The sequence below is a fragment of the Mchenga conophoros genome, linkage group LG8, assembly GCF_057382185.1.
Source record: "Mchenga conophoros isolate Kocher_MC1m ecotype Shallow Benthic linkage group LG8, M_conophoros_male_GT1.1, whole genome shotgun sequence".
Lineage (NCBI taxonomy): Eukaryota > Metazoa > Chordata > Actinopteri > Cichliformes > Cichlidae > Mchenga > Mchenga conophoros.
The window spans coordinates 5,001-21,420 of NC_140533.1; the positions used below are offsets into that span (position 1 = coordinate 5,001).

Genomic DNA, 16,420 nt, shown 5'->3' on the forward strand with positions numbered 1-16,420 from the left:
ACTGTGAAGCATGGGGGTGGAAACATCATGCTATGGGGCTGTTTTTCTGCCAAGGGGACAGGACGACTGATCCGTGTTAAGGACAGAATGAATGGGGCCATGTATCGTGAGATTTTGAGCCAAAACCTCCTTCCATCAGTGAGAACTTTGAAGATGAAACGAGGCTGGGTCTTCCAACATGACAATGATCCAAAACACACCGCCCGGGCAACAAAGGAGTGGCTCCGTAAGAAGCATTTGAAAGTCCTGGAGTGGCCTAGCCAGTCTCCAGACCTCAACCCCATAGAAAATCTGTGGCGGGAGTTGAAAGTCCGTGTTGCTCGGCGACAGCCCCAAAACATCACTGCTCTCGAGAAGATCTGCATGGAGGAATGGGCCAAAATACCAGCTACTGTGTGTGCAAACCTGGTAAAGACCTATAGTAAACGTTTGACCTCTGTTATTGCCAACAAAGGTTATGTTACAAAGTACTGAGTTGTATTTTTGTTATTGACCAAATACTTATTTTCCACCCTGATTTACCAATAAATTCTTTACAAATCCTACCATGTGGATTCATGGATTTTTTTTTCACATTCTGTCTCTCACAGTTGAAGTGTACCTCTGGTGCAAATTACTGACCTCTGTCATCATTTTAGGTGGGGGAACTTGCACAATCGGTGGCTGACTAAATACTTTTTTGCCCCACTGTAGGTTACATAAAATTGATAATAATTATTCCCCCAAATGTCTGAGATGTAAGGTGACAGATGGTGATCTCCTGCACATGCTGCCCAGTGATAGAAGAGTCCTGGAGACGGGCCATTGAAACAATCTCAAGGGTAATGGGGACCCAAATCGGACTGGACCCAAAACTATGGATTATAGGTGACACAGGTTCTATCAACGTGAATTATCATAAGAAATATTTTATTTTACTTGTGAGTAGTGCAGTGAAAAAATGTATTCGGCTACATTGGGAAGCTGAAAATTCCCCAACACTGAGACACGGGATTAATGAGCTACTGCACACCTGAGAAGATATCGCACAGTGTAAAAGGGAAATATGGAACCTTTGGAAAAATCTGGGGCCCCTTCCTGGCAGTACGACCGTCTCTGGACCTAACAGATCATGGAGGTGACGCAAATCCCCCTGGGTCTGCCTTGAGCTGAGCCCCGGTTGGGCCCTCCTGACTCGGTTTCCTGAATGCTGCAGTTTTATCGTGGGGGTGTTGATTCCTGTGCATGAGAGTTTCTATAGATAGGTGTAAATATGGGCTGTCTGGATACACGAATGTGATGAGGTTGAGAGCCATACAGGGGTAAAGGGGTGGGGGGATGGTGGGGGGGGTTTCACATGATGGGTTTTCTGTTTTGCTCACTTTTTTTTGAGTTCTTTGTTTTTAAAATTCTTTCTGTAATTATCAATGTTGTTATGTTATTGTTATTGTTATTATTGTTATTATTATTATTGTATTTTCTGTGTTTGGTTTTCGGATGTCTGAGGTTATCCTTGAAAGGCCCTGAGTGCACCTGGGACTGCTTCTGTGGTCACAATGACCTGCCATGTTGTGGTTATTTGTTGATACTTGCTCTGTCCCATAGTTGTGAGCTTTCTGTTTGTTTGTTTTTGTTTGTTTTCCCAGGAGGGACTCACCCTGTTGAACTGGGCCCAGGATATGGTCATGCTGCGGTAGTCGTCAGAGTTGTTGCTGCTGCTTGAAAAAGCCTTCTGTGCAAGAAAGACCAGGTTGTCGTCTGACAGGCCACGCCCACTGTGCATCTCTGCCTTGTATTTCATATCGAGGGCCTCGCACAGCTGGGGCCACAGCACCTTCTCTGGCACAATGAACGGCACTCTGCCCTGATGAGAGGAGGAAAAAAGTTCAGCTTCCAACTGCATTTTATTTGTCTCCACATATTCACTGTTTATTTCAAAATATGTGGATTTATTCCAGGTCACAGAATAACACTGAGGCTGCGTGAGGACACGTCCGAGTATTTGGACAGCAGTGGAGCTCTATGGCAGAAAGAAACAGGACGAGATGGGTTAGTCAGCCTGGCACAGGTTCCACAGCATCATTAGTCTGTACAGAACATAGTTCTGTAGGCGTGAGGCCTTCCCTTCAGCAGAACCCCCAGTTTGTTGGCATTTCAGCTACATCTTATTTAATATACAGGCTGTAATTCTTAAGCTGTTCAAGTGAATTTTTTGTAAAATTCATTTGAACAGCTCAAAGCCTGCTCTTCAATCACAAGTCTGCTGTCGTGGCCTGCAGAGGAAAAACAACATAAATCGTGCTCAAACATTAAAGAAGGCACTGAGGTCACCAGCCAACGAGGGGCGGCCAACCTACCGGCTCAGCAAAGGCGTTGTCCCACAGGACCGTAGCTGTTGCGTTGTTGTCCTGGCTGCCGTGCACAATGACGACCACAGGCAGGGACAGAGTCTGCAGGTTACAGAAACACACCACAATTCAATTATAAACTCCAGTCTACTCTAGTAAATGTGGCTGCTCATGTTTAACTCATGTTTAAAAAAGATCAGACACGGAGACGGGGTTTACTTTGACGTGGAAGACCAGCTCGTTGCCCCCAATGCTAAACTGGGACTCAAACAGAACGGTAAACTTCTCCTCTGTCACGGACTCTGCACCTCGACGGTCCGAGCGTTTGATCCGCTTCAGTGACTGTGACACACAAACACGAACATTTAACCAGATTATCTGATTACAGTAAATGTTGTGACTCATAATCACATTCAGTCTGTCATTTATTTTGTCAGAGTGGATCTGTTACAGATGGATTTCCTCTATGCAGTCACAGTGAAGAGACAAAAATAAAAACATGCATATATCACATTTACATCTTCTGTTATGTCCTAACAGTCATCAACATTTATGCATACTGCACTGTGCCATAGAAACCGTTTAGTTTGAGAGTGACATTGGTCAAGAAAAGGAGACGTGTACCATCTTTAATCTGTGCTGTGTCGCTGTGGTTGCTCCCCACAAGATTTCAGACCGACAGGTGAAAAAACTGCAAAGGGCCGCTGATGGAGAGCTACAAACCACCGGGAATCAGCAGCTACAATTGTTTTAAAGTGCAGTAAGGCAGCGGTCTCCAACCTTTTTTGCGCCACGGACCGGTTTATGCCCGACAATATTTTCACGGACCGGCCTTTAAGGTGTCGCGGATAAATACAACAAAATAAAACTAGTACCGGTGCCGAAAAAAAGAAGATTTATTCATAACACACGTGAAAAGACCCAGGAAAACCGAGTTAATGATAAAAAACAATAACAAAATAACGCTGAAAACCAGACATTTCACACCTGAGCCTCAACTCTCGTGGCCCGGTACCGGTCCGAGGCCCGGGGGTTGGGGACCGCCGCAGTGAGGCACTCAGCCACCAAGACTCCACTGCTGAAGACAAACATGTTGAAGTGTGTTTAAAGTTTGCTGAACAACATTTAGACAAGTCTGTGTAATGCTGGGAGAATATAGTTTGGTCACATGAGACCAAAACTGGACTCTTTGAAGGCTGTAAACACACCGTGTTTGGGTGGCTTCACCCCAAAAACACCACAGCAACACTGAAGTCTGGAGGTGGGAGCATCCTGGTGGGGGGCTGTTTATTCAGCGTACAGCACTGAGACATTAAGTATACGTAACTCCAGGAAGGATGAATGGAGACATTGTTGATTAAAATCTGCTGCCATCTACCAGGATGATGAAGATGAAACAAGGATGGATGTTTCAGCAAGACCATGATCTCAAACACAGCCAATGGAAACCGTTGGTTTCAGAGAAATCAAGTAAAGCTGCTGGAACGGCCCAGCCAATCACCTGAGCCGAATCTGTGGGAGGGATCCACGGAGCATTCGGGATTTAGAGACCGTTTGTGTGGTGAGTGGGTCAAAGTCATGAGCAATGATGGGACTGGTTTCTCCATACAGAAGCTGCCATGAACTGTCATCACCAACATTTGTATAAAGTAATAAATAAATGTCCCTGTGTCACTTTGTATTATTACACAACTTCATCTGTGGTTTGATTCCTTTGCACGTCTGGATTGGAAGTGTTGTTACCGACATCTGGTGATAATTTCACATCAAAGCACCTTTAGAAATATATTTACTTAGAGAACTGCTGACGTGTTCAACGTTATTTTACCTGCTCTATATATATATTAGTTGAACTACGTAATCATGTCTGCTTCTTTTCATAAATCACTAAACCAACGTGAGCCTTTTTCAAAACGATCAAACGTTGAAGTATTTTCAGGACTTTAACCCTTTAAGTGCCAGATTAAACATTTGAACTACTGCATTATTTTTTTACCAAAGTTAAAAGCTTGAACACAGCCATCATGATCCCCAAATCAAAACAAAGAAAAAACCAAAACGTACAAAAATGCCCGAGAAATGCACAAGTGTAACAGCTTTATTTAGAGAGACTCACCATGTTTCTGAAGTGTGCACTGAGGGTGCCCGTGGCCTGGTGATACTCCATCACACAGTTGTTATTGAGGATTTCTCCACTGCTTTCACTGTTTAGGATTGAACATATTCTCACTGACTGTTCTTCAAAGCAATGATGATGACGTTAAAACGACATGTTTATGTCACCTGTACAGCCTCACCTGTGCGTACTCTCATTCTTCAGCAAAGCCTTGGCCTGCTGCTCACTAACAATGACAGCTTTGACCTGAGGTGGGTTCATGTGGACGTTGAGCTTCCCGCCCACCAGGAGGCAAACTGTGGCTGCAAATTTGGTCTGGGTTTTTAACACTTGGGGCGGCTGCTTTTCGATGATGAAGGTGCTGTGAAGAAGAGCGATAATGACATTACAGACACCATGCAGGATAAGCAACGGCATTAAGTGACACAAACTCGGTATGTAAACGTGGGTTATGTTTCAGAAAGTCACTGACAGATGGTGAAGTACGAAGGTCCCAAACACACGTCAGTCTTCTGTCCTGAGACGTGCTGTGTTGCTCCTGGAGTCAAGCTGAGCCTCTCTTCCTGTTTGGGCCTTAAGGCTCGTGACGCTCCTCTGAACATGACGACCGCTCTGGGCTATACTCTGCTTCAGGTCTTTCAGCCTCAGATTACCCAGCTCCTTACTGAAGCTGACGTTGGCATGTCTGTCACAGCGCTGAGTCTTGTCAACCATCAATTTGTCTGGTTGACTGGCAGTGTGAAGCTAACACTTTCACAGGTGGACCCTACGCTATGTGACACATCGTGTTGTGGAGAGACGCGTATAACTCTCCAGTAGTCAGCAGATGTTTGTATGGATCCTTCACTGTTAGGATTCTTTGTTGTCATTTTCAGTTTCTAGATCATTAGTTTCAGACGTCCTGTTGTACATCTTTTCCATCCAGGACCTCTCTGTCAAACTGCCTTTCTGCACCTGTGAGCCAACCAACACTCTTCCAGGTCACCCACTAACTGGAAGGCTGGTGATACCATCCCAGTCTACTCCAGTTTGCATGCCAAATATCTCTGGGCAAGATACTAAGCCCATGTTGCTCTCCGATGCAAACATCGGCGTATGAATGTTAGCTAGGAAGCGCTGAGAAACAGTGTAGAGTGCTCAGAGTAGAACACCACTACGGAAGAAACGGTCCATTTACCAATGCTTCATCTTGCCTACCAGCCTTTTTCTCCATGGACAGCTCTCTGCAAACATTCTTTACACAGTATACTTGGACATATTTTTTATTTTAATTAGTTTGAAAGTGGTGTTAAGAGTCTGTAACGCCAAGTCTCCACCTCTTACAATTGTCACCATATCAAGCTCTTAAGTTTCTCCTGACCACATCTGAAGAGGATGGAGCCTCTGTAATCTGGTTTGAATTTTCCTCACCTGGTAACCAGGGCAGAGATGATGTCAGTGATGTCAGCATTCAGTTTGCTCAGCAGCTCTACCATGGGCCCCGGCAGAGGAAGCTGCTGGGTGAGATGTTCACAGCGTCGGATCTGCTGTCGGTTCTGCCAGATCAGATCAGCCAGCTTCTCACACCTGAGCAACAAGGAAGCAGAAGGATCACCAGAGATCACCAGCCACATACATCGAGCGGGGCGAACCGCTGATACTGTCCTTTACATCAGCGTAAAGGCATTTAAGACCAAGGAGATCATTGTAGATTTCCGGAAGAGGGGCCATAACAACCATCTGCCTCTCTTCATTGGCAGTGAGGCGGTGGAGAGGGTGAGCAGTTTTAAATTCTTGGGGGTAACTGTGACCGAGGACCTGTCCTGGGGCAACCATATCACCTCAGTTGTACGGAAGGCCCAACAGCGCCTCTACTACCTGAGGAGACTGCGGAGCGCACACATTCCCAGATCTCTGATGTTGAACTTCTACAACTGTGCCATCAGCAGCGTTCTGACGTATGGATTTCTAGTGTGGTTCCCCAGCTGCACCAAGGCCGATCAGCAAGCACTCCAGCGGGTGGTGAAAGAAGCTGGCAGAATTATTGGAACAAGTCTGCCAGAGATCAGTAATATCTTCCCCACTCGCTGTCTGAGGAGGGTGCACAGTATCCTGCGGGACCAACATCACCCTGCGCGCCACCTTTTCCATCTGCTGCCCTCAGGGAGAAGGTACAGGTCTATACAGGCCAGAACATCCAGACTGGCCAACAGCCTGTATCCACAGGCTGTGAGGCTCCTGAACTCTCTGCCCCCCTCTCACGGACAATAACCATATCCAACTTCTTAATAGCAATGAACTGGTCTGCATTGGTGCATCATATCTTTATTCTCTTCCCCCTCCTGCCCCCCCCCCCCTTTCTTAAATAGATAACTATCATATCTGATATCATATCTCACAGTACAATAATATTGAATGGGTTGCATTGTTGTATTTTGTCATGTTTCTCAGGTCTTTGTCTGAATTTCTACGAACATTATTGCTAAGGATTGTCTTATTGCATTGGAGTCACACTGGGTTAAATATGTACACTTGGGTTTTAAGGGGTATTTATTATTTTCTTCTTTTTTTGGGGTTGTATGGAAGCCCCAAACGCAATTTCATTGTTCTTGACAATGACAATAAAATAAATAAATACTAAATATCATAACATTTAACAGATGTTTGTAACATCAGAAAAATAAGATCAATTTCAACAGTAAGTCTCAGTTTCTTTCATGATAAATGTGTAAAAAGACAGAAGTCTGAGCCTGTCCTGTATTCATTCACACGTTTTTGTGGATTCACAGATTTATTTGTAACTGTAAATGGTAAATATGCAGAATCTTATAAAACATATTCTACTCCACCTGAGCCCTCAAAGAGCTTTGCACAACATTCACCCATGCAAGCACTTGTTTCTACGTTTAAGTGCTCATTCACACACAGTCACACTCCAACAGATGCACTACAGAGCAACTTGGGGTTAATATGGACAGAATGTCTTTTTTATATCATGATGACCTAAAAGACCTGCCTGACAGAATGAAACAGGTCACACCACGATCCAAAGAAACAGATGAGAGCCAATCTATGAGTCTGGAAAGAGTGAAAAAGCCGTCTCTAAGGCTCTGGTACTTCACTGAACCATGGATAGAGCCATTATCCACACATGGAGAAAACGTGGAGCAGGTGTAAACATTCCCAGGAATGGTTGGCTAACCAAAGAGCACACCAATGACTTATCCAGGAGGTTACAGAAGAACATCATCTAAAGAACGGCGGGACTCACTGTCTCAGTGAAGGTTAGAGCTCAACAATAAGAGACTGCGCACAAGTTGGAGTGGCCTAATAAATAAAATCCAGTCTCAAATACGACCAAGATGCTTTAGCATGAACCATTCAGCCATTCATGCTGAAGAAACCCTCCAGTGTGTCTGTATTAAGATAACTCCAAAACTCCTCCACAGAGATGTGAAAGGTTAATTGGCCGTCAGCACAGATCTTGCTGCAGAGGCTGGACAACCAGTTATTAGCTTTAAAGTGCCAGCTACTCTTTTCCTACAGGGTCAGTTTGGATAAATCGAATCATCTCTATTTTGTACTTACTTATTTTCTGATATATATCTGATTATATTTGTCTTACATCTACATTTGTTTGATGACCTGAAACATTTATGTGACAAATATGCATAAAACTAAACAAACAAAGTAAAAAGGGGGAAAATCCTAAACTCGTGTGTTATGTCCTAATCACTGTCATTACTGAACAACAACTCTCCACATGTTTACACTATTACAAAAACAGCTGTTGGAGTTGGTAAAATTAGATTTTAATGCGTGAATGTAAAACAACAATTACCAGGACTGCAGAACATCCAGCCCCCCCTCATTAGGACCCCCATTGCCAGCCAGCTGTTGCCTCCTCTTCCACTGAATGAGCTCCTCATCCAGGATCACAGTCTGCTGTTTCCTCAGCAGGCCCAAGGTCTTCTGGTGCTGTTCTGCCAGGTCCTGCCAAAGTACAGCCACACACTGAGAAACAAGTGCGTATGAAAAATATAACTCTGTAAATTACAGATTAACATGGCGCCAGTGTGTCTTTTATAGTTGTGTGCTAAAAGCTTGACCCTTCATTATTCCCCCGTTTTGCTTATTAGGAAGCAGACTTTGAAAGAATTGTTTAAAGACCTTTCAAATGTGTTCTTTAGACTGTTTTTTCACTTATCTGGATCATTCACTCCTAACATGAGAGAGTGTTGTCTCTACATATAACAGACAAACAGTGTTAAGTTCTTTCTTTAGGTGCTTTGCTACTGGCAGCCAAAGGTGGTCCTACCAAATCTCAAGCATCGTAAAACTGTAAGCTCAGTTTTGCCTTATCAATTGTATTAGGCTGATATTTATTGATGTAGAGTCACACAGGCCTAATGGAGTTATTTTGTAATTTTGGCTTAAAGTTTAAAAGATAATTGTTCCTTTCAGGAACACTGGAGTTTTCCTTCTAGCCCACAATGATTGAGGAGTATCATTGCGCTGAGCGCACGTGGTCAGATCTAAGCAGACATCTGACAGCAGTTCACTGAATGGGCCGTGGGAGTCGTCTTCAAACCAGAGACAGCATTTTTTCATTGTTGTTATTTTTTAACTGTAGAGATTATCACAGCACTTACACAACCTGTATAGAAAATGTTGCATCTGGTCAAGTTTCAACTGCATTTTATCTGCATGTGTTTCTTGTGCTTTGCTACAGGCTGCTGAAGCAGAAGCTGTTTTAGGTAGTAAAAGTCACTGCAGGCTGCCATGTAGCTGCTGCTGCAGCTCTTTCAGACGCGCCCCAGCTCGTCTCCTTGCACCACTAGATATATCAACGATATCATGGTATGACATTTTATATCAGGGGTATTTTCATACTGGCATTACCGTGGATGTGACACAGCACGACCCTAGCTTACACAACTAAATGCACTGAGCTGCTGCCAAATGATTGCCTAATTAGATACCAAGAGCAACAAGAAATGGAGGGAGGGAGGGGGAGGGAGATCTTCTGATACCCATTCTGAAGTGTATGTGTGATGTGTCTCCATACAAGCCTGTATTTCTGTAGTGTGCTGGCCTCTCTGGCGAGCCAGGCCTCCACAGTGGCTCGCTTGCTCTGCAGGGTTGTTTCCCGCTGGGTGCGCTCAGTTGGAGCCAGTGAAGACAAGCTGCTCAGCTGGGCTGACAAAGCAAGACGTAGGAGATGTTAAACACGATCACAATTAATCAACACATGCAGCTTTGTACAAATGTGTGTGACGCAGCATCTGTTTCCATAAACCTGCTGCTACTTAGTCACCGAGAGCTGATTAAGATTTAAGTCAATTTATAGCCACAGATCATAGAACAAATGTTAGGACACTTTATCAAATTTAAATAAAAACAGAATGCAATGTTTTGGAAATCTAAATCCACATTTTATTACAAATAGAACAAAGAATATAAATCAAATGTTTCAACTGAGCAAATCTATGAAAAAATTAGCTCATTTTGAATTTGAAAAAACCAAAAACCACGCTGGACTTCAGAGAGGACTGTTGTCCCTTTCTTCTCTGAAGAGGCTTTTCGCTGCTTTGCCATATTTTTCATTTCATGGTGTATCAGATGTTTCGGGTCAGTCAAAGGTCTGGACTGCAGGCAGTTCAACACCTGCACTCTTCTATGAAGCTGTGCTGCTGGAACAGCTGCAGTATGTGGTTCAGTATTGTCCCTCCCACCTTTATTTCAAAGGCCTCGGTAGAGCAGCTCATCTACTAATCAAAGCTTGGTGGTTCAACTCCAGGCTGCTTCAGTCTGTATATCTAATATCCTATAATATCCTTAGGCAAGATACTTCAATGTACCCATCATTGAATGTGTGCACATGTTAGCACTTCAGCATAGAACAAAAGGACATGTATGAATGTGTGATGCCTTGCAGTTCTCCAGAGGCCTGGTAATGAACTCATCATTTGATTCAGGTGTGTTGACCCAGGGTGAGATCTAAACCTGCAGGATACTGGCCCTCGCGGCCTGGAGTTGCTCACTCCTGCTTTAAACCCTAACCTGTCACCGGCGATGGGTTGGGGTTTAAAGGGGTATAAACATGCTATATAAGAAACAGTCAATAGAGTCAGAGACAACAACACACAGACAACTTCTGCAAGTGTTCCTGAGTTCATGACAGTTTTATGACAGAATCATGTCTGTTTTTAATTCAGTGCTGTCTGAAGATCCACCACCCGTCTGATTGGCAGACAACCTGTTCTAGCACCTGAGCCGAATCATGAGTCTTTTGACAATATTATTACTAGAGATGGCACGATACCACTTTTTAATGTCCGATACCGATATCATAAATTTGGATATCTGCCGATACCGATATGAATCCGATATATTTTGTGATCAATAAAACTATTTTTTATAAATATATTGCTGCATTTTGTATAAGTTCATACTCACGTTTTTAAAAAAAACAAGAGTCTGATAATTTCACCTCCTCACTACGTACGACTCTGGATACTGTAGCTCCTGTGAAAACTAAGGCCTCTAATCAGAAGTACCTGACTCCGTGGTATAATTCTCAAACACGTAGCCTAAAGCAGATGACTCGTAATCTGGAGAGGAAATGGCGTGTCACAAATTTAGAGGATCATTATTTAGCCTGGAGAAATAGTTTGCTGCTTTATAAGAAAGCCCTCCGCAAAGCCAGAACATCTTACTATTCATCACTGATTGAAGACAATAAGAACAACCCTAGGTTTCTCTTCAGCTCTGTAGCCAGGCTGACAAACAGTCAGAGCTCTTTTGAGCCAACCATCCCTTTAACGTTAACTAGTAATGACTTCATGAACTTCTTCACAAATAAAATTTTTATCATTAGAGAAAAAATTACCAGTAATCATCCCACAGATGTAATATTATCTACAGCTACTCTTAGTACCATTGATGTTAAGTTACTCTTTTTCTCCAATTGATCTTTCTGAGTTAACTTCAATAATTACTTCCTCCAAACCATCAACGTGTCTTTTAGACCCCATTCCTACAAAACTGCTCAAAGAAGTCCTGCCATTAATTAATTCTTCGATCTTAAATATGATCAACTATCTCTAATAATCAGCTATGTACCACAGGCCTTCAAGGTGGCTGTAGTTAAACCTTTACTCAAAAAGCATCTCTAGACCCAGCAGTCTTAGCTAATTATAGGCCAATCTCCAACCTTCCTTTATATCAAACATCCTTGAAAGAGTAGTTGTCAAACAGCTAACAGATCATCTGCAGAGGAATGGTTTATTTGAAGAGTTTCAGTCAGGTTTCAGAGCTCATCACAGCACAGAAACAGCTTTAGTGAAGGTTACAAATGATCTTCTTATGGCCTCTGACAGTGGACTCATCTCTGTGCTTGTCCTGCTAGACCTCAGTGCAGCGTTCGATACTGTCGACCATAATATCCTATTAGAGCGATTAGAACATGCTGTAGGTATTACAGGTACTGCGCTGCAGTGGTTTGTATCATATCTATCTAACAGACTCCAGTTTGTGCATGTAAAGGGAGAGTCCTCTTCACACACTGAGGTTAATTATGGAGTTCCACAGGGTTCAGTGCTAGGACCAATTCTGTTTACATTATACATGCTTCCCTTAGGCAGCATCATTAGAAGACATAGCATACATTTACACTGCTATGCAGATGACACCCAGCTCTATCTGTCCATGAAGCCAGATAACACACACCAATGAGTTAAACTGCAGGAATGTCTTAAAGACATAAAGACCTGGATGGCCGCTAACTTTCTGCTTCTTAATTCAGATCAAACTGAGGTTATTGTACTCGGCCCTGAAAAGCTTAGAAATATGGTATCTAAGCAGATTCTTACTCTGGATGGCATTACCTTGGCCTCCAGTAACGCTGTGAGGAACCTTGGAGTCATTTTTGACCAGGACATGTCCTTCAACGCACATATTAAACAAATATGTAAGACTGCTTTCTTCCATTTGTGCAACATCTCTAAAGTTAGAAATATCCTGTCTCAGAGTGACGCTGAAAAACTAGTTCATGCATTTATTACTTCAGGCTGGACGACTCATTATTCATTATTATCAGGAAGTCCAAAAAACTCCCTGAAAAGCCTTCAGCTAATCCAAAATGCTGCAGCAAGAGTCCTGACAGGGACTAGAAAGAGAGAGCAGATTTCTCCTGTTTTGGCTTCCCTTCATTGGCTTCCTGTTGTGTCCAGAATTCAAAATCCTGCTCCTCACATACAAGGTCTTAAATAATCAGGCCCCATCTTATCTTAATGACCTTGTAGTACCATATTACCCTATTAGAGCACTTCGCTCTCGCTCTGCAGGCCTACTTGTTGTTCCTAGAGTATTTAAAAGTAGAATGGGAGGCAGAGCCTTCAGTTTTCAGGCCCCTCTTCTGTGGAACCAGCTTCCAGTTTGGATTCAGGAGACAGACACTATCTCTACTTTCAAGATTAGGCTTCAAACTTTCCTTTTTGCTAAAGCATATAGTTAGGGCTGGACCAGGTGACCCTGAATCCTCCCCCTTAGTTATGCTGCAATAGACGTAGGCTGCTGGGGATTCCCATGATGCACTGAGTTTTTCCTTTCCAGTCACCTTTCTCACTCACTATGTATTAATAGACCTCTCTGCATTGAATCATATCTGTTATTAACCTCTGTCTCTCTTCCACAGCATGTCTTTTATCCTGTCTTCCTTCTCTCATTCCAACCAATCACAGCAGATGGCCCCGCCCCTCCCTGAGCCTGGTTCTGCTGGAGGTTTCTTCCTGTTAAAAGGGAGTTTTTCCTTCCCACTGTCACCAAAGTGCTTGCTCATAGGGGGTCATATGATTGTTGGGTTTTTCTCTGTATCTATGAAGCGCCTTGAGGCGACTTTTGTTGTGATTTGGCGCTATATAAATACGGACGATCTGATATCCTCGTGTTGGCGTTGTTCCCACATCATCATAATAAATGTTGTTCCAAGTTCAACATTGCAAGTGACCAATCACCTTCTTGTGACGTCATACTTCTGCGACTTCGAAATACCCACCTTAAAACAAATTTTCTTCACTTGTGCCCGCCTCTGTCTGTCAATCCAGCGCTCCGCTTCACTTGCGAGAAACCGCCGCCTGTCCGCCGAATTTGTAGTTCTTTTAGGATACTTTTTAAACGGTAAGCATTATACATATGTTCCTCACTTGGCTTGCTGTTTGTTTGCTAGTGATAGGCTACTTGACGACAGCATTAGCTAACCAGTGTTCTCTAGACCAGCGTTCCCCAACTTTTTTGGTGTTTCATGGCCCGGGGGTTGGGTCAGGCAAAATTGCAGGGACACTGTGTAATTGTTGTCCCTGGGAGACTGCGTAATTAAAACATTAACACGATGGCCCAGGACAAATTTGTAAATTTCTGGATTACTGTTAATCTCCATAGAATCAAGAACTCATGTCCAGTTTCACAGCTATGGACCAGTTAATTATGTTTCCAGGTGATATTTTGATTCACAGAACCATTAGTCTAGGCCTTTTAGTTCAAATTCTCTTCACTTATGTTTGTAAAATGATCAGGGAAGCTACTGCAATGTTGCCTGACAACATTTTTATGACAGCTATATTCACCTGTACATTTATTATATATTATAATACATTGACACGCAATTCTCTGGAGAACACTGGTTCGCAAGTAGCCTATCACTAGCAAACAAACAGCTATCCATTTCAGCCATTTCAAGGAAAATATATGTATAACGCTTACTGTTTATTAAAGAAAAGTATCTTGAGTGGAATTCAAATTGCTGGATCGGCGGACAAAAGCCGTTTTCTCGAAGAACATTTGTTTTTGAAGGCGGGTATTTTTCGAAGTCGCAAAAGTATGATGTCACAAGAAGGTGATTGGTCACTTGTAATGTGGACCCTGGAAAAACATTAATTATGATGATGTGGGAACAACGCCAACACGAGGATATCAGATTGTCCATATAAATACAATTGAATTGAAATTGAATTGAAGCTATTCTGTTATACCTGCATGCAAAAAATACACTGCACCCAAAACATTTTATAGTTCAGCATCACTGATCAATCTAATAAATTTAAACCTACACCATCCTCCCTATTCTGGTATTTTAAAGAGTACTTACCTACCTAACTAATAGGGTTAACTAATAGTATTAGGGAACCACCCCCCACCCTTAATTGATGTAATCAACTTTAATTTAATGCAAGTGTAAAACAAATGGACAGAAATAAATTATTTTTCTACAATAATTAAATAGATTCAACATCTTTCTTCAACAGAACTGCAGACTGCACAGATGGTATCTTCCCAAAGGAAAAAGTACTCTAGCTTACTAGGGTATATTAGACTTAACAGTTACTATATACAGTAATGGACTTCTATACATTTAATCAGATAACCACTTTTGTTGTAAGATTCAGATAATTATTTATTCAAAGTTTTAAATGACATAACAAAGAAAAGTATTTCCTTGTGCCCCCCTCTCCCTGTTAATGCCCTACCTGGGCCCCTGGCAAAACTTTGCTAGACCCGCCCCTGCACAGTTGCCAGCTGTCAGCTACATAGAAAAGGATCCTGCTGTTATTTGTCTCTCAGAAACAGCTCATAACTTCCTTTCAACTCATTCATGTCACCTAAAAGGTAAACCTGTTTCTCCATCACCAGTTCAGCTCTGATGATCCAGTAAGGACATCTCCTGCTTTCATCTTCATGTTTCCCTCTCACCACATAAACAAACCGACATCATGACCAGCAGCTTTACAGCTGTGGCTCCAGCAAACATCAGCTGATACTAGAAAGTAGCATTAAATAAATTCTAACAACAGCTGATCAAGCTTAAACGTGCTGCTGTTGTCTATCCGCTGGTCTCCTCTTTCTAGAGAAAAGTGGGCGATAAACAAACAAGAAAGACTGGACTTGCGGCAGAAAAGCCGATCAGCTGATCATTGATCAATTTCTTGTTTGAAGGAATAAAAGTAAGAGGGCAGCACGGTGGCACGGTGGTTAGCACTGTTGCCGCACAGCAAGAAGGTCCTGAGTTCAATTCCACCATCAGGCCGGGGTCTTTCTGTGTGGAGTTTGCATGTTCTCCCCGTGTTTGCGTGGGTTCTCTCCGGGTACTCCGGCTTCCTCCCACCGTCCAAAGGCATGCAGCTTGTGGGGATAGGTTAATTGATTTATCCAAATTGCCACTAGGTGTGAATGTGAGTGCGAATGGTTGTCTGTCCCTGTGTGTTGGCCCTGCGACAGACTGGCGACCTGTCCAGGGTGTACCCTGCCTCTCGCCCTATGACAGCTGGGATAGGCTCCAGCGACCCTGAAAAGGATAAGCGGAAGCGAATGGATGGATGGATGGAAGTAATAAGAGGAGAGGGAGGGGAGAGAATGAGAGAAGTAGATACAACTGCGCAGCAAAGGCAGAATAACTCCAGCTTTGTGTCCATTTTTTAATTCTAGCTGAAGTCCAGGACAAATCGCTTCCTTTTCACCTCAGTATGGAGCTCCGATGGCCAGTCCAGCTGTGGCTCCATATATCAGCTGTTAAGCTTAACATGGAAATACTCTGCAAACATTCAGGGATGAACTTACACACTCGCTTCACTTCTCTGGGATAGTCTGTGAAGGTTCTCAGTCATCCAGGTCATCGTAGTCACAGGAGCTTGGAGAGAAAAGCGTCTGGACTTCTTTAAGTTACTTGAAGACGTTTCACCTCTCATCCGAGAAGCTTCTTCAGTTCTAAGGTCAAATGGTGGAGAGTCCCAGATATAAACCTAGTGGGAGTTTCCCCCCACAGAGGGACAAAGGACCCCCTGATGATCCTCTAATCGCCTGAGCCAAGGTGGGAAACTGGGCGTGGGTCCCAATCAGCCAGAGTTTCGGGTGTGTTCATTATGAAACCTGGCCCCACCTTATCATGCGAATTCCTGAGGTCAGATGGCCCAGGATGTGAGTGGGCGTTAAGGCGTCTGGGAAG

The 16,420-nt window shown here is 43.2% G+C and overlaps 1 protein-coding gene across 1 annotated transcript in view; it reads right to left on the minus strand.

The window, feature by feature from the left end:
- Positions 1–1,343: 1,343 nt before the first annotated feature.
- The window catches only part of LOC146567853 (signal transducer and activator of transcription 5B-like), a 32,909-nt gene continuing 17,832 nt past the window's right edge, over positions 1,344–16,420 (minus strand). Inside the window, exons 6-13 of the mRNA XM_085283497.1 lie at positions 9,491–9,621; positions 8,264–8,415; positions 5,854–6,009; positions 4,625–4,804; positions 4,444–4,531; positions 2,547–2,669; positions 2,337–2,429; positions 1,344–1,843 (exon numbers count right to left, since the gene is read on the minus strand). Coding sequence (XP_085139623.1) covers positions 1,487–1,843; positions 2,337–2,429; positions 2,547–2,669; positions 4,444–4,531; positions 4,625–4,804; positions 5,854–6,009; positions 8,264–8,415; positions 9,491–9,621 — 1,280 coding nt within the window. The 3' untranslated portion in view covers positions 1,344–1,486. The remainder of the gene's footprint in view (positions 1,844–2,336; positions 2,430–2,546; positions 2,670–4,443; positions 4,532–4,624; positions 4,805–5,853; positions 6,010–8,263; positions 8,416–9,490; positions 9,622–16,420) is intronic.